Here is a 19,318-nt window from a genome sequence, read left to right as displayed (position 1 = left end):
TCGACTGGAGAAATCCAACGCGATGTTGACAAGCTGCAATAATCTGTCGGCTCAGCAACTTTCACTAGCGACTACAAACTTCACCCGACACACCAATATGTTACTGGAAATGCGAAGAGACTTGCAATCGATTTTCTCGCGTATTAGGACATTGAGAAGCAAGTTACAATCCCAGTACCCTGGCGAATTTTCGATGGCAATTGAAGAAGAAGTCCAAAATGTTGCTATGCAAACAACTGCTGGTACTACTGACGAAAACGAAATAGACTCGACTGTTCAGCAAGAGCTATTTGATTCCGCCACGCAGAGTCATTTTAGTAGTGACTCTGATCAAAAATAGATCACGCATGTGTAGTCAACGCAACAGTAATCGGATTTTTGCTGCAGTATATTATTACCCTGAATTTCATATTGTCTTCTTTTCAATGCCATAATGCCATATCCCAAATAGACATCAAAGATAATCATGGATTGATTTTCACTCACGGTTATTTCTCTTATAGTTTTATGTTTATGTACGATAAACAAAAGTAGCACTAATAATTTGATGTTAAATTCAACTAGTCGTGGGGTAGTAGAAGTTTGGGCTAACAGTTACCGTACACTTCAATTCATCCGTAACTTGATCTGTATTTTGGTACCTTAGTCATGATTACATTGCAATATGTACAACTTTACTTTTGAAGTTCTAACTTTTCTGAGATACAGAACTTCTATATACGATTGATTCATATTGATATGAACCCGAATATTTTCGGCTGGCACTCATCGGGGTAATCGTCAGCAGCTGGTCGAGAATTGGAAAGAACATTGTATATCAACAATCCTATCACAAAATATGACTTCACCAGCATGAAATTTCGAATAATAGATGTACTAATTTTAGATCGTGCATGAACTCCTTTTGTTGACAAAGCCTTGGCCGGTGTATTTTGGTATCCAGTGTTCTTCCCAATTCTCTGCTAGTTGCTGACAATTACCCCTGATGAGTGTCAGCCGAAAATATTCGGAATTATTTCAATATGAAGATACTAATCAACTTTGCTTTTATGCATATTGTGTTGTAGAAAGACACATAATGCTATGGTAATAATTTTTTTCGGTTCATCATATTTATTTGTTCCGTATATAGATGACTGCATGCTTTCTATGAAAGTCACAATTCGTTCAATGGCTTGTATAATGTGTTTTTCAAAGGTGAAGGTCATATCGTTTGTTGTAGCATAAATTTAAATAATATCAGTACAATGATGACGAATTGCTTGAGATGGTTTCTATTTCAATTCTTGTGCAAGAATGCACAGCCATTTTGGATATAGAACTATATATAAAAAATCTGATCATGCCAGAAACTTGCAATCTATGTTTATTTAGAGGCATTTTCTGTGCAACTGAACAAGCTACTCACTATCGTTCACATGTCTAGTTGTGAAACTTGGTTGCTATTGGGGGATGGCTATAATGATTACGGTTTACGGTTCATTATATATTGTTAGTGACTGCAACATCCAATGCCTTATATCCTCACCTTCTATTATACTAATACTCCCGTTATTTCATTTGTTGACGTTAGCTATTCAAGTGCAATACTGTAACTATGTTTCGTGTTAATTTAGAAAGAATGATTTGCCCTAAATGTAGTTTGCGACTTATAAAGAGCCAGTTGTGGAGGCAAAGATTTTATAATTGTGCTCTTCAATATTCGAGTTTGAATCGGAATGTTTCGACCAACTCCTGGGAGCCTGTCATCGGATTGGAAATTCACGCTCAGATGAACACGAAGTCAAAATTGTTTTCACGCGCACGCAATCAGTTTATGGCTCCTCCAAACTCGCTGGTATCAGATTTCGATGCAGCCCTGCCAGGAACGTTACCGGTGAGATGAAACTTCTGAATACTAGATTATTTTTGCATTTTTTATCAAATTATCATACTTGGTGCAAATTCTCTCGGCCATCAACTATTCATGTTGTACGCAGGTTTTAAACAGGAGCTGTGTTGAAGCTGCAGTCCTGACAGCATTATCTCTAGGATGTCGAATCAACCACAGATCTTATTTCGACCGGAAGCATTATTTCTATGCGGATTTGCCTGTAAGAATTATTTATTGATAGGCTATTTTCTTAATCCATAGCTTGAAATTGCCCACGGCCACCTGTTGTGATTGAAGCACAGTGATAATATAGGTTGCAATGGCTCTGGGATCATGCCAAAATGCTCCATTGAGCCAGTGGCTAAGAACCACTGCTATATATGATATAATGAATGTCTGCCATCTATTACCTTATGCTTGACAATGTTCAAATGGTAAAAATGAGTGTTCTTCATTGAAAAAGTTTTGAAGCTACGGTATAAAACAAATCAATATCAGGAATCCTTACTGATATTGCCGCTGTAACATATTTTTTCCTTTCTGCCTATATCAGAGTAGTTAATGTTCAACTAAAACTTTGGATGAGTGGCAATAATTTGAAAAATATATTCCATTTAAACTTTAATTACAATCAAACTCCAGCTGAGTAAGAAACTAGTGCTTACATTCCAACAGGTGTTTTTGTAGTTCAGAAGACACAACTTGACAACATTTTTCACCTAGAAGTTAACTCCTGGAGTTCTCATAAATCAATCCAACAGTATTGAAGACCACCTCACCTAAAACAATTGAAGTAGTGATGACATCATTGTGCAGGCCTATAAATATTTACTGGATTTTGCAGATACCGATATTCCTACAGAGACGGTTATCAGTTGGACTCTACTTGTAACCACCTCTTTTTTCAAGAACTTCCAGCATTTTATCCTTTTGCAGCAAGGCTATCAGATAACGCAGTACTGGAGGCCAGTCGCTGAAGACGGATGTCTGGAAATACCTGCGACCTGCGAATCGGAAAGCTCCGGAATTCGGTGGAAGAGGGTTAGGATCGAGAGAGTTCAAATCGAGCAGGACAGCGGAAAAAGCTTGCACGACTATAAGGAAAAGATGAGCCTTATAGATTTGAATAGAGCAGGTGAAATGATGTTTGTTGTTCTGTTGCCGGTTTGGAACTGTGCAAAATCAATGTAAGTTTTATAAGTTAGTTAAAGTAGGCCTTCTCTCGAATTGAACGGCATTGATCAAATTAGTCACTGTTGCTATTCAAGTAGAAGTAACGCCATAAATTTTCACTCAATTACAAGTGAAAGTGGTAATTTCCATGACATGTCACAACTACGTTGATTGGAAGTAGAAAAAGGTCTGAAATGTACTCAAGTATGTAATATTAAAGAAGTAGATTAGAGCGATTGATTGGCTGTTAATCGGAGGTGGCTGCTTTTGAAATTACAAGATGTATCCTTGCGACTAGCAAAAAATACCTAATGACACTACAAGTAGGTACCGCACAATCTTTGATAATATATTTGGTCACCACAATAGAGGGGTTCATCCACGCTGTTAAAAGAACTCGTTTCGACTTTTCAATCCCAAAAACGTAAGTAGTTTTGGTAAAATCTGTGGAAGTAGTCTAAACATAAAACCACTTGTGCAAGTAGACAAAACCTACTTGAAAACTCCGAAAAAGTAGAATTACAACCAAATTGGCAGCATTTTTTTCGATCAACTAGGACTAACTGGTGACAGTTTCTTCTATCAATATGTTATCATAAATATCTAATATTTTACAAAGCTAAATCAGAAAGGAGTGAAATTTTGAAGCTTCTGTCAACATTGTGTGATGCCAATTCAGAACCTGCTCTTTCACCTGCCAAATTCCTAATCTGGCCGCCACCAGCAGTATATTTGGTTCCAAACTGTGACATGATACTCGTTCACCCTTTCACAGGAGTAGGCTTGATGGAGATCGTCACAGCTCCAGATTTTCGTTCGGCGCAGGAAGCCGCCACGTTTGTTTTAGATTTACAACTGACTATGCAAAGACTCGGCACTTGCAAGGGAAACATCGCAGGCAATTCACACTTGATTTAATGTGGAATGCTGTTTTTGTTTATTTTCGTTTTGCAGAGGGTAACATGAGAGTCGACGCAAATATTTCATTGCATAGGCGAGGAGAAGCGTTGGGCACTCGGTCCGAAGTGAAAAATATTGCCGGAATTACATCGTTGGTCGACGCAATAAGTGGGATATTGGTTCATTTTGTATGGATAATCAATAAGTCAACCTGCTTTTCACAGATTATGAAATAGGTCGACACAAACGCATCCTCGACAAAGGAGGGGAGATTGTGAATGAAACTAGAGAATATAACTCAGAAAAAGGGTATTACTAATTGTTCAAGCACCTAAATTGATCTATATCACCTACCTTATCATCTTATAGAATTACAATCTCTATGCGGGACAAAGAGGAATTTCAAGACTATAGATTCATGCCCGAGCCAAATTTACCACCATTGGTTTTTTACGATAACTCTTGCTTACCGAAATCGTTTGATCCCAAGTAAGGCTGTTTAAACCTGTTCTTATATACTTACATTATGTGCTTATTCTCTGCTCTAGAAAGCAAATTAATGTAGACGAAATCAAGGCGCGTTTACAAGGTATTCGGCACCCTGTAGAGTCGAGGAAAAGACTGTTTGACATTCAGGGCATGAATCTGGAAAAGTCGTCGTTTTTATTGGTACGGATGAATTTATGAGAATATGACGTGGTTGTTGTTATTTTTCTATGTTTCCACTGCAGGAAAATGGTCTAGATCAGTTTTTCCTTGGCGTGTTAGAGGAAGCGTCATATCTACCTGTGGATTTGGTTTACGATTGGGTGCAAATTGAATTGCTGGGACTCGTTTACAAATTGAATGTTTCTGCTACAGAATGGTAAGCACAGATTGTCAAGTAGATCTCTCACAATCTGTTTCCTAGGATGTAAATTGTGTAATTGTCTGTTTGCTATTAGATCAACCGCACTTGTAGTGATGCTTGTCGCCAAGAGTATCTATTACTAAGGCATGAGTAAGAGTTTTGATGACTTGGCAAAAACTACTGCAGGTAGAAGAACAAAAGGGCATGGTTTAGTAAATAGTCAGGTATGACCTTGGTTTCCAACAGCCACTTTCACAATTGCGATATTCATCTTCGATAAGGAAAAGAATGGATTTCATGAATGGCTGTAGTCCGGTAGCTGTAGCAATCTCACTGAAAAAATTGCAATGCCACCCAAAACCCACACGAAAGAAGGTCAAAGTAGCCAGTAGAAGTCTAAGTAGAATTAATGTCGTGAATTTTTTCACAATTACAAGCTGACGTAGCTATTTTGAAGATATGTAACAACTACTTCAATGGAAGTACAAACTGAAAGGTCTCAAAGGTACTCGAGTAAGAGACTTGAAAAAGTATATTGATCAGGTAGTCTGAGGTGGCAACTTTTAAATCGCGAGATGCATCTTTGCGACTAATACAAATTACTAATGACACTACTAATTAGTGAAATCTTCAAATATATATTTAGTTTCCACGATACAGGGGCTATTTTTAATGAAGTTTTTATGACAATTTCACTCTTAAAAGTGATGTGCACAAACCACTACTTTTCTACTTTTCAAAATCTAAAGTGTAAAAAGCGAGTAGTTTTGCCTGAAAAGTGTCCAAGAACAAGTGAAAGTAGTCTAATTACATACCTCCTACATTACTCCAAAAATAGCGGCACACTTCTACCTCGAAATAATATTTCACGCAAGTTTGAGACCATAAGTAGTAAAGTCCGATAATGTAGCGTCATTATCGTGGTCTGCATAGTCGTGACGCGACATGCTTCTTAGATTTGGAGACAACTGCCACAAAGTGACGTTTGTTAACCATTTCAGTCCTGTTAATGTCAGACAAACGGCGGAATTGCTATCTCTACATCACAACAACGATGTGGATCATCATCACGCTGTGAAGATCTGGCGTATTGTGTCAGTTGAAGGAGGATCTCCCAAAGAGGTAATGTTGTATTCAGAGGTGGCCAAAGTAGTTAGTCAATCCCCACTTTCTTACTGGCCGTGTCTGGTTATGTCTCATATTTTATCAAACATTTTACAGTTTTAGGCCATAAGGCCGTATAGTTACTAACCATAAACCAGTGATGCTAATATTTTCATTTGATTGAGACACAAGCAATGTAGTAAACCTACACTGTAAAATGCAAGACACGGTGCAACACAACAGCAGATAGGACGATCTCAAAACGACCAATGTACGGTGTGACGTATACATTGGCTTACTCATACATTTAGGGTCACCATATGTCCTTGTTTTCTAAGTTTGTCCTCTTTCTATTGCTTTGAGAACTACACAACTCTACAAAGACAACTAAAAATTGTCATAATAGACGTGAAAACTGGATTTCAACATATATTTTTTTAGTCGACCCATCAGCAATGTCCCTAAAAATGACCAAATTTCCTGTATTAATATATTTCGGATCTCTGAATATGGTATCCCTACATTAATATCCGACATAATGGTGCCAACTGCCATTGATAGTGTTATGATTGCTGTCTTCTTTCCTACACTCGCTCCTTCATTCTCTTTGTTAACTACATCACAATTTGTTTCTGTTTCCAGATAATGGAGGAGAATGGATGGAAAATGATTAGCGACATAGAAGCAATCAAAGAATTTTGCTGCAAGGCGATTGAGTTACAAGACCAAGAAAAGCTTTTCAATAAGTACCGCCGAGGCGAACACAACAAGCCCAAAAACAAAAAAGCGATCAAGCTTGTTGTTGGTCTTGTACTAAAGATGAGTGAAGGAAAAGCCCACTCCAAAGTCACACAAACTGTCGCCAAAGATTTGTTGGACCAGTATTGCATTGAGTATCGCACAAATAAATTTCTGAAATAATGGAAACTATGGTTTGCGTGATCTATATTCCTTATCCCTAAATTTCAAAATACAGTGGACTATGAGGAGATGGAAATGTACGGAAAGAACTGTGATCTATAAATCAAACAAGGCAGGGACTACAATGTGGTCTAGTATCCTGGTTGAGATTAGGTGGAGGAGAAACTAACACTTTTGCACTTGCAGTAGATGTCCATGTCCAACCATAGTTCTGTGAACGTCTATGGTTACACTATCCCAGCCAAGCAATGACGTGAATAGCAGAGATGAGCATGGATTAGGATTAGGTTTTGAAAAAATAGGATTTGTGAAATTTTGTCGGATTTGGATTGGATTTGGATTAGACATTTTTTTCAGAACGGAATAGGATTTGGATTGGATTTACCTATTTTCTGGGAGATTGAAATGTCGTGTGGCGAATTGCGACAAACTTTATTCAGATCAGTTATTAATGTACTTATGGTTACTAAGTTATCTGGAATCAAGTGAATCGTTGGTTGTGAAAGAAAATTTTCGAATCCCTCCATTGCATAAATTAGTATTTTTTCTGAATTTCTAGTTGGAATCGGATTAGGATTGGACATGGACTTGAATAAGAAATAGTTATGGATTAGATTAGGACATAGAAATTTCAAATCCGCTCATCTCTGGTGAATAGCAGGCAGACAGTTTCATCATAGTGTCCTATATGGTGTCGACACAAGCAAATCTCACGGCTCAGTGAAATTGTATCACGTCACAATATCCATTTGGCTATAGGCAATTTGACGGTCATTTTTGACCGGCTTGCCGAGCATTAAATTTGGTAAAACGGGTATCAATCGAAAGCTGACTCTGCACTGATTACGAAAATATAAATTTTATTCCGCTCATGGCCCTGGAACTCCAACAATCAGCCTCGAATTTTTCATTGTTATGGAGGTTGGCATTGGGACGCAACAATGCTGTCTGGCGAAACGAGAGAATAGCTCATGACGCAACAATGCTGTCTGGCGAAACGAGAGAAAAAGGTACAAAAAGCATTGTTGCGTCCCAATGCGGACCTCCATAACAATGAAAAATTCGAGGCTGATTGTGGGGGTTCCAGGGCCGCAAGCGGAATAATATTTATATTTTCGTAATCAGTGCAGAGTCAGTTTTCGAATGATACCCGTTTTACCAAATTTAATGCTCGGCAAGCCGGTCAAAAATGACCGTCAAATTGCCTGTAGCCAAATAGAAATTGTGACGTGATACAATTTCACTGAGCCGTGAGATTTGCTTGTGTCGACACCATATAGGACACTATGGTCTCATGAATAATCAGAATACAATACATTGTTCGGCGATACGAACAATCATCATCATCATTGGTTTATTAGCAATTTTATCAGTTCAATACACCACAAAAAATGCGATACAATGAAAAGAAAGGAAGATGTCGAAGCGACTAGGTCACTAGGAGTTGTCTATGCAATCGGACACCCACCTTGGCCTAGGCGATGTAAAGAAGAGGCATGCACATTGCACACTGAATGAAAGGAAAGAAGGTAGTATAGAAAAAGGAAGCGACAAGAAATAGGGCGGCATGTCATGGGAAGCGAGATCGATAGGTCAGTCGTGGTCCGGTAATCTTGAGGATGGACTGTATTTATTTAGTAGTAATTGCTTGTATTTCGACTTGAATGTGGACAACTGGACATGCTCGTCGACTGCCGGATGGCCGGCGGGATACTGTTCCACACATCAGGTCCGGCATATTTGATACAGCGATGATCTTTTCGGTCGATCATATGATATTTGGACGACGTGGACGCGCGTGTGTTGTACTTGTGCAAACAAATCCACACAATTACAAACCGTCAATAATATGGTCCTGCATTGTAAACTTGATAGTATCATGGTTACGGTCGACCTCGATAGGGTTGGTGCTCGTACCTTGCAAATGACCAAGAAACCTTGCAAATGACCAAGAATTTACCTTGCAAATGACCAAGGAACCTTGCAAATGACCAAGGAATTACCTTGCAAATGACCAAGAATCTTGCAAATGGCCAAGGATTGATTTTGCCTTGCAAATGACCAAGAAGGGTCAAAACTCACGGCAGGGTGGGACAAGACAAGATGGGTTCTCCCCCCACCTATTAGGCCAAATCCAAATCCAAATCCAAAAAAATCCAAGTTTTTATTTAAAGCTCACGCTAGTTAACTGGTTCAACCAGATGGGTCCATCCCCACCAATTCGGCAAAATCCAAATCCAAATCCAAAAATTCAAATTTTCATCTAAAACTGACGTCGGTTAATTGGTTCATCCAGATTGGCCCTCCCATCACCAATTCGGCAAAATCCAAATCTGAAAAATCCAATTTTCATCCAAAACGGACGTTAATTAGTTCGTTCAGATAAGTTCACCCCCATCATCAGATGGTTCTCCCCCACCAAATCGGTTTAATTCAAATTTTCATCCAAAACTTGTCCTCGGAGGACAAATCCTCCTAAAGGAGGAGGTATAATAACCCTATCTATACTATCTTCTTCTACTTTTCATTCAGGGTGCATGTCCAATTGTCCATGCCCAGTTATGGCCCTGGAAGATCGTACAACTATTGTGGACTTCCGCTGTTGCAGATTTCAACGACTACTTCACCTCGAAAACAAAAGCGCACAAGTAAAGCACACGCGCGTCAACGAAGAACAACTACCATATGATCAGGACTGAATACAAGAAAACGAATTGCTCTATCAAGTATACCGGACCCCAATTGTGGAACAGCATCTCGCCGGCTATCCGACAGTCGTCGAGCATGTCCGCATTCAAGTCGAAATATAAGCAATTTCTTCTAAATCAATACTAGCCAGTCTTGGATTACCGGACCACGACCTAACATCGACCTCGCCCTCCACCACATGCCACCTCATTTTGTCGCTTGCGTCTTATATTCTCTGCATTACTTTTCATTCAGTGTGCATGCCTCATATCTACTTCACCTAGGCTAAGGTGGGTGTCTGATCTTAATGGCTATACTCCAAGTTGTTTCGACACCTTCCTATCTTTCATTGTATCGCAGTCTTGTGATGTTTTGAAACGATGAAAATATTAATAAACCTGATTGATTGATTGATTGATTGATTGGTTGTCGTTTTAGTTTCACTATGATGGGGAATAATATTAGGCCTACCAATTTCAAAACAATACTTTGGTGAGGGGAATACTACGGAGTAGCTCGGCAGTTCGGGTTTATGCGCACACCTTCGAGAGCATACGACGTATGGCACTACCGGACCACTTGGCGTGAGATATTGTCATATTTGTCGAAGACTCGAGTGAAGTCAAGTCAATCGATTTTTAATGGTGACTCGAGTCAAGATGCGCGCAGTTCATTTTACCTATTTAAAAATAGATATGATACCATTCGAGCCTGCGCCAATGGTTGAGGAATATATAAAGTATATTCGACTTCAATTTCAATGGAAAGGAAAGGATGTAGTTTATTTTTGTCCTTGATGTTTTGCGGCATATATACAGCGACTCTTCCGCATGCTACATTTAATCATGCGACAATTGCGCATTACGACACTTCAGCTTGTGACACCTTAACATGCCACAATTCAGTGTTGGGATCAAAGTCAATACCTTCGAGTCACGAGTCATTTCGAGTCACTGCACATTTTGACTCGAGTCAAGTCAAGTCACTCGATTTTTGAAAGTGACTCGAGTCAAGTCAAGTCAAGTCAAGTCAAGTCACGAGTCAAGTTGCCTTTAGAGTGCACATGCGGTATCTAATGTCTTCTAATATACTTGAAGTTACGTTGAGCTACGACGCGAAACCCCGGAATAATTTTTTATAAAACGAACTTTTGGACCCTTGAGTAAATATTTTCTGATCTGGAACAGAAACAGCATGTGTGAGTGAGAGGGGGTCTCGAAAGCGCTAGAAGGACTTCCACTTACTGAATAGATCAGTACCTGCCCGGTGCTGCATGGCCACTAGAGCTGAGCACCACCGTCACGAAGCTTCGGGGACTTGGGTTTCTGATCGTGAAGCAGCAGGAGGAGCTACATCGCCTGGTCGAACGCCTTCAAGCTCGGAGCTCAGCTAAGGACTGGGACAATGACACCCGCAGCAAGGACGGTTTTCTGGTCAGAGGGTGCTGGGCTATCAAGTTTACGTTTTGCTCAACTTGATTCTAATAATATAAAAAACAATGATACATGGGCTACTTTATTTGCGGCTCCGTGAATTGGTCCACGAACACCGAGGTTGGCTGTCGACCAAGTGGACATCCACACTGCTCGGAAGGCAGCGACGGAGACAATAAACTTTGTACTATGCCATATACGTTTCACGGCCGAGGTTCTCGAACTGGGGGCGTGAAAGCACCTGAAGATGAGGGACGAATCATGACGACAAATGATAATTTTGTTAATTAACCTCCACTTTCTCATCAGTAACACCAACACATTCATTGAGCAGCATTAATAACAATGTAATTTAAAAATAAAATTGAAAAGCAGATCCGTTTCTCTGGTCAATAGTGAGCGGAATCAAAGTTTGCGAATTGAGTGAAGTCGGCTGAAATTGGTTTAATCTGGTATCGGGAGTTTTTAGAGTGAGACAATATAGTTGATTATCACTGCGGGTATGTACAGTTCCCAAATATCCATATCACTGATTAGTTACACCAATTATGCGGCCGGTTTGCGTTCTTATACACGCAAGACTGGTGATCCAATTCGTCTGAATATCACCCTTCCTGCCTCTAGAACAGTGGTTCTCAACCTTTTTCACCTCGCGGACCGGTAAAATTTCAAAAACATTTTTGGCGGACCAGTGGACTTCCAGAAATTGAAATCAACCCAAAATGTAGAGTATGAAGCCGTTTTTGCAAGTATATGGTGCTAGAGAGTGACATTTTAGGGTTTTGATCGTAATTAATTATGTTCATGATGGTATATCCATGAGATTTTTCGGTAGTGAGTCCGCTGAGTCGAGGTAAAATTGCTTTGTCCAGATAAACTTGCTACCGCAGAGAGTCGTTTACAGTCGTTCGCCACATAGCCTATGCCGTGGATTTAACCGACCATGTGAAGTCGAATAATATTATTCTCTTCGACAATATCGAGAGAAGAAGTGTTTGAGAGTCGAACCAAGCACCTTATCGTGCTACCTTGCTGAATGCTGATTGTTCACTACCACCAGACGTAGGCTACTCTGGCTACTACGGATACAATGCGCCGCACGAAAACACCTGGCTACAGCTATACCTGGCCAATGGCCATACACAAAACCAGTGCCGAAAAGGCACTTCGTCAGGTAACCCCCCCAAAAAACGTTAGTCTTGGACACCACAACTAGATGGATGCTTTCACCACTGCTTGAGAGCACATCCGTTCTTCTAAGTACCGCCTGAGAGTTCACGTAGCCTAATCGCTAGAAGCGTGGAAATTTTCTATAATTCATGACCGAATCCGTCAATAATATTGGTAATTGCGTACACATTGCTACATTTTATCCTATCAGAATCAGATTCTCCGGTAGAGCTGAGTGAGCTGTCGTCTTGGAAAATTTATGGCATCAAATCAAATTAAAGATATTCGGGCTGGACTGTTGCAATAATTACTTTGTTGCATGTCATTAATTCATGACTTACTGTCTGTTATATAGTGAATAGATATTGAAATCGCCCATGCGTACTAAGCTAAAAGAAGCACACGATTCCAAATTGCTCTTTCTTTACTGGAAAATAACTTTTCTCTGTGGGATGGCGTTTTTGCTGTGGGGTACAGTACAGGGAAATTCGGCTCCAGTCATTTAGGTGCCTATGGACAATTTGACATATTTATATCGAGGTTTTTGGTCTACAAAGGGCAATCATTTTCTGCCAAGGTTTTGTCGCAGACAAATTTTTGGCACACTTCTCGCAGTCTTGTGTTAGCCCAAACTTCATCATGCATTGGTGCGACGTGGCGCCGAAAATGCCTGCGCCTGGTCACTCAATATCCAATTTATTTATTGACACCAAATCGGACAAAGTCTGGAATTTTGTTTTTAAAAGTTGGATGAAGTTTCAACTAAAATAATCTTTAGTTTATGTTCATTCACGAAATAACTTTGGGCTCCTTCAAGCTCGGCCCCTATCAATTAGGGGTTGTAGTGTGGCAGTTCCTATAGTTACTATACTGCACAAAATGAATGAATGGAAAACGAATCATCGTGCAAACTGCGCATTTTAGCAAGTCAGCTCGTCGCTCACATGTCGTCAAATGACACGGCTTGAACTAACGGAGAAAAAGATAGATAATTGTCGGGAATTACTTCAAAGAGCGGAAAATGAATCCGCCCAACTTCTGCACGCCATACATCATGGCCGACTTATAATGTTTTCAGTATTTTCTGCTGAAACACACTATTTTTGTCGTTTCGGAAGAGTAGTGGTATCTGCAGATATGGAGCTCGGTCGCATGTCATGTACTTGCTGCAACGCAAAAGTACTGTGCGTTCACAAATGTGTTTGTTTGTGGTATTTGAAGGGAGAAGATATGCTCGACAAATTTCGATCAATAGAGGATAGCGAAGGGGAAGACACCGAACAATACGAGCAGCGCCCCGATATTAATAAAAAGGGCGAACATATTTATCCACCGCAGGACGTTAAAGTCATCAAAAAAATGTGTGAGTACTTGATGGAGCATAAGCGAATTCCGTTACATTTGTCACCTGAAAGGTAGTCATAAAAACCATTTATGTGCACTGCATCCATCAGAATCCATATGTCACGAATGTAAGATTCCACTCTCGGATTCGCGACTAATTGCTGTCACGGGCTATCTGTACGATACCCGGATCTCTTTTTTTGCGAACATTGCCACGTTCGTTCCTTATAATTTTCGTGTTGTTTGTGTTGAGATTTCCATACTTTCTTTCAATCAATTCTAATGCACGTTGATAAACGGGTCGCGTTCGTTAAGCTACATTCACCGCATGCAGTACCAAGTTACAGCGAGTATAGACACTTTCGTTGCTCTGAAGATGCAGTTACAATAATAGCGAATGGTCAGGATTTTGAAGGCAAGAAGTGCGTATATATGTTCTATAAGATATAGATTTTTCGACCGATTTGGTGGGGGAGAACCATCCGGCGATGGGGGTGGACTCATCTGAACGAACTAATTAACTGGCGTCAGTTTTTAATTAAAATCAGAATTAAACCGATTTGGTGGGGGAGAACCATCTGATGATGGGGGTGAACTCATCTGAACGAACTAATTAACGTCAGTTTTGGATGAAAATTGGATTTTTCAGATTTGGATTTTGCCGAATTGGTGATGGGAGGGCCAATCTGGATGAACCAGTTAACCGATGTCAGTTTTAGATGAAAATTTGAATTTTTGGATTTGGATTTGGATTTTGCCGAATTGGTGGGGGGGACCCATCTGGTTGAACCAGTTAACTGACGTGAGCTTTAAATAAAAACTTGGATTTTTTTGGATTTGGATTTGGATTTGGCCTAATAGGTGGGGGGAGGAACCATCTTGTCTTGTCCCACCCTGCCGTGAGTTTTGACCCTTCTTGGTCATTTGCAAGGTAAAATCAATCCTTGGCCATTTGCAAGATTCTTGGTCATTTGCAAGGTAATTCCTTGGTCATTTGCAAGGTTCCTTGGTCATTTGCAAGGTAAATTCTTGGTCATTTGCAAGGTTTCTTGGTCATTTGCAAGGTACGAGCACCAACCCTTCTCGTCGACCTTGTGAACATTTAGGGAATCTCGCTGAGCGATGGGATTTTTCAGTACACAATCGTAGCCTTTACAACACTCTCAGCTCACCCTCTCATGCGTCATGTGGCGTGCTCAATGATTGCGATTGATGAGTTGTTCTCGCATGTTATGCATCACTGCTCCATTACTTGTTTCGTTGGTTGGTTGTTGCTTACAAGTTGTTCAATATGGTATAATCGTATAATGAAGTTTGCAGCGAATTCGTGCAAGAGAGCGATAAGTTCCTATTGAGTCTGCGATCTCCAAGTTACTAATGAACTCGTGAGAAGTGACTACCATTCAAATTGAGGATATTACGTCGAGAATGTCGTCGACACAGCCAACACAGGCTCATTATTCCCAAACTGCTTCATTTATTGAAAAACTGAGCGAATGGGACTCTGCAACGAAACCATTAGCACCCCTTAGTACCGAACAAAAGGATGTATATCTCGAAATTGCGGCTAACGCCAGCAATTTGCCTTTACCAAAAGGCCTGCCTTTGGACGATCCTGTAAATCTTCAAAACAGCTCTGTATCAACGCAAGTTCATCCTGTGGGATCACTAGAGGATGTACTACACAAAGGATTTATAGACATGGAGATGGCAAATCAAAAAGTGCACGATGTGCAAGAATTCTACTCGTGGTTCAACAAAGTCGAAGCCAAGATGTTTGCGATGGAGGACAATGGTTATACTGAATATGTTCGAACTCTGAAGGAGTATCATACATATTGTCAGAATATCATATCAGTTATTGATGAGGCTCTGGCATCTGTTGATAGCCTTGAAAAAGAGTATATTTTTGTGTCAACAAAAACTAACGCTCTGCATGATGCTTGTGAACAATTACTCGCGGACCAAACCAAGCTCATCAACGCTGCAGACAATATTCAACGTGATTTAATCCATTTTAATGAACTCAATCAAATCACTACAAAGCTCGGCGCTCCCAACTTGCCTGTAACTGGCGAATCTTTTCAGTCTCTGCTAATGCGTATTGACGAATGTATCGATTTCATGGTCAAACACTCTTCTTACAAAGATAGTCCTGATTATTTAGCGAAATTTAAGGGATGCCGTGCGAACGCACTGCTTATGATAAAAAACTATATTGTACGATCGCTTAACGAAACAACGTCAACTATCATAAATCGACAAATATCTTCCGAGTCACTACAGGATTCCGATGCTGGATTCAGTTTAGGCAGCGAATCGGTCTCTGCGAATGGTCAAGAAGATGCTTTTACTTTGTACTACGGTAAATTCAGGACGAACGCTCCAAGAATCATCGGACTTGTTGAGCAAATCGAAAAGAGGTTAGACCTCGATCCTGACTACGTCCGCCTTCTGACAGAAATACACAACTGCTATTTCTCCAAAAGAGAGCAATTGATCGGTCCGTCGGTAACTGCCGCAATGGCTGAGCTACTCAACGCTAACAAACAAGACCAATGCGCCTTAGTCAGGAGCGGATGCTCATTCATGGTCCACGTGTGCGAAGACGAACATCAATTACACTCTCATTTTTTCACAAAAATATCCCCAAAGTTAGATGAGATGCTACAACGACTCTGCGGGAGCTTATATGACATGCTACGACCTTTGATCATACACGTTTATCATTTGGAGACTTTATCGGAATTGTGCACGATATTAAAAACAGAAATGCTAGATGATCATGTACAGAACTATCCCGAGCAGCTAAAAGCTTTTGAGGACGTTGCAAAACAGATGCTGGAAGATGTACAGGAGAGGTTAGTGTTTCGCGCTAACATTCACATTAAAGACGATATACTGGGTTACAAACCCGCACCTGGTGATTTGGCGTATCCTGAAAAACTCGAGATGATGGAGGAGATAGCAAAAAGTTTAAAAGACACGGCAGAAAAAAATGCGGCACAACGGTCCTTTACGGAAGTTCAGCTAGACGACAGTGTTGATAAAACTGACGGGAAATCACAAGATCAAAGCTTCAACACGTCACCTGCTGACATGCACGGCATGTGGTTCCCGACAGTACGCCGCGTTCTGGTATGTCTCTCCAAATTGTATCGATGTATTGACAAGACCATATTTCAAGGTCTGTCTCAGGAAGCATTGCAATCTTGCGTTCAATCGCTGGTCAATGCGAGTAACGCGATACGCTCGCGTCAATATAAGGATTCAAAAGGGAAAGGATCAAAACCGAAAATTATCGACAGCCAACTGTTTTTGATCAAGCACTTGCTGATATTGCGCGAGCAGATAGCGCCGTTCCACGGAGAGTTTGCTATAAGAGAAACGCAGCTTGATTTTTCGAGAACGAAAGACGCCGCGTACAGCATGTTCGAGTTTCAAACGTTCCGGAAATTGTTGCGAGTCGACTCCAACAACGCGCTGCTGCAATTTTTTGTGGAAGGGTCTCCCGAGGTGAAAGAGTTCTACATCGACAGCAAAAAAGATGTAGACCGGCAACTGAAAATAGCGTGCGAAGATTTTATCGATCATGTATCTACTGCGCTTTCCGGGGGTCTTCCTGAATTCTTGTCCAAGGCCAGAGTGGTTTTAAACTTGAATAAAGAAGATGGCGGAACCAAGTCTGTTTTGCGGACGCAGGCGTTTGCCACTCCTGAAGTCTTGAAGGACATCGTCACGAGTGCTTACCGCGAGCTGAAAGTAGCGGGGAAGGCGATACAGTCGAGTCTGTCGTTGTATCTGGCCAACAGGGACACAGAGAATATTCTGTTCAAACCTGTGAAGCTGAACGTACAGCAGACGTACCAGCAACTGCAAATTATCTTACTGGAAAATTACACGGAAGAAGACAGGGACATTATCGCTGCGCCCACTCCTGACCAGATATCCGCGCTTTTAACTGCGGTGCGGAAATGAATCGAGCTTTATATACAGAACTTATGTTATTCTTAATTACGTGCCTGCCTTTAAATATGTTGATGGAAATGCAAACATAGTGACGTCTATTATACTCTATTGTACTTGAATGTGGAGTCAGATCAGATTCTAGTACTGATATTTTTGTCAGCTGGATGTCGAATATCTGTTGGCTTGCTGCTATCAACATGCTGCTCCATATGGCGAGGGATACAGGAGAGAATTCTTCAATACAATTTCGGTCAAACAAATAAAAGTTTTCCTTGTTGACACGACTAGATTAGTGTGTGTTAAGAAGGCTTTGGTGCGTATGGTGTGCCGATTTCCGCTACTGGATGTCTAGAGATTGTCAAAGTACTCATACTCACTGTTGGCAGTCAAGTAGAAATAACATTGTAAATTTCTGCTCGAGTACAAGTGAAGGTAACGATTTCCAAGACCCGTTAAATTTCTTCCAGTAGAAGTAGAAAATGAAGATATGTAAGCTAATCAAGTAGTTTCAAAAGATGAGCCTACTTTTAGTAGTCGATCAAAGGTGTCTACTTTGTAATTGCGGGGGCATTTTCACGACAAACTCAAAATGACTAGGGTTGGGCACAACGCACAATGATTCGAATCTGAATCGACCATTAAGGAAGCGAATTTACTGGCAAAAATATGACGTATATTTTTGTCATTGATGTTTTTGCGGCATAGCCTATACACATACATGACTCGCACACATACACTTGTACATACACACGATCTGTGCATATACATATCGTGACCGCTGGACATGGAAGGTGCAGAAATAACCTTGTAAGGCTTTCCAAGTCTTGCACGACCCCTCTATGCTATTCCGGTAATGCTAATACTGAGCGCCAAGCGCGGAAGTGTTATAAATCAGGTGTTTGGTCTGACCCGGCCGAGAATTGAATGCTCGACTTACCGACGGACGCTCCGCTATTACGCTATCTTTGTTGGTCATGAGTAAAAGAAGTGAATAAATTTTTCACTATGAGGAAGATTAACCCTCAATCTTGGTGACTGAGGCATGTACCACATGGGGTCTCATAACCTACTTGACAGATCGTAAGTTAAAATGTATAGTATAGGTCATTTCCAGATGTGGTCAGTAACGAAGTACTTTTAACTTTTGTAGTAGGCCTACTTGAAGTAGATTCGTAGTATGCTGTCAAGGAACATTTCATTCCTCTGCGATAGCAGTAGTGGCGAAGTAGATGAGATCATATTTTGTCATAGACTCATAGTAGGTCTCAGAGGTGGTCAGTAACGAAGTACTTCTACTTTTTTGAAGTACTCAAGTAGTTTTCCTCTACTTCTGGTACTTACTTAAGTAGATCTGATTTTCGCTACTTCTACTTCGTAATATTTTGTGATATACTTACTTACTTTTCGCTATTTTCAGTTTGTCAAGTAGAAGTAATTCAATCTTCCAATCAGGAAGATAGCCTGAGAAATTTCAGGACTGTTTTCACAGAGTATCAACATTTAATTTTCATAAAAGTTGAGTCAAACGAAGAATTTTTGTCGCGCTTCGCGCGCAGTGGGTACGGAGTGACAAGTATAATTTCACGAAAGTATCGGTGAGGTGAATATAATTTAGGTCGCGGGTTGGCGTGGTTCCGTTTACACCACATTGTCGTTCTTCTCCCATGTGAAATAATTCATCACAGTATATATGGCCAGACATGGGGTAATCGCGATTAGTAATCGTAATCGATTACGACGATTACAGCATTTTCAAGTAATCGTAATCGCAATCGATTACATTCGAAAAAATTCCGAAGTAATCGTAATCGTAATCGACTACTTCCCATATCTAATCGATTTCTCTGTGAAAGAACGATAACTTTTCATTTTGGCAAGAACTATATGACATAA

At 40.4% G+C, this 19,318-nt stretch overlaps 2 protein-coding genes across 2 annotated transcripts; both read left to right on the top strand.

Moving 5' to 3' along the window:
* Positions 1 to 339: 339 nt before the first annotated feature.
* On the top strand, positions 340 to 6,827 carry LOC145456755 (glutamyl-tRNA(Gln) amidotransferase subunit B, mitochondrial-like). The gene is made up of 11 exons (XM_080334874.1): positions 340 to 1,876; positions 1,980 to 2,093; positions 2,810 to 3,008; positions 3,822 to 3,944; positions 4,001 to 4,114; positions 4,171 to 4,255; positions 4,316 to 4,435; positions 4,495 to 4,615; positions 4,678 to 4,811; positions 5,798 to 5,918; positions 6,543 to 6,827. The coding sequence occupies exons 1-11, from the start codon at positions 1,598 to 1,600 to the stop codon at positions 6,819 to 6,821; spliced, it is 1,689 nt and encodes a 562-aa protein (XP_080191000.1). The 5' UTR covers positions 340 to 1,597; the 3' UTR covers positions 6,822 to 6,827.
* A 7,863-nt stretch (positions 6,828 to 14,690) lies between these two features.
* LOC145457111 (conserved oligomeric Golgi complex subunit 3-like) lies at positions 14,691 to 17,704 on the top strand. Its single transcript, XM_080335274.1, has one exon. It carries the CDS (start codon positions 14,885 to 14,887, stop codon positions 17,432 to 17,434), a length of 2,550 nt encoding a protein of 849 aa, XP_080191400.1. The 5' UTR covers positions 14,691 to 14,884; the 3' UTR covers positions 17,435 to 17,704.
* Positions 17,705 to 19,318: the final 1,614 nt, after the last annotated feature.

The sequence above is a fragment of the Botryllus schlosseri genome, chromosome 15, assembly GCF_051294905.1.
Source record: "Botryllus schlosseri isolate E-star chromosome 15, Bs_hap1, whole genome shotgun sequence".
Lineage (NCBI taxonomy): Eukaryota > Metazoa > Chordata > Ascidiacea > Stolidobranchia > Styelidae > Botryllus > Botryllus schlosseri.
The sequence above is the reverse complement of the archived record's forward strand: the minus strand, read 5'-3'. Positions and strand labels throughout refer to the sequence as shown.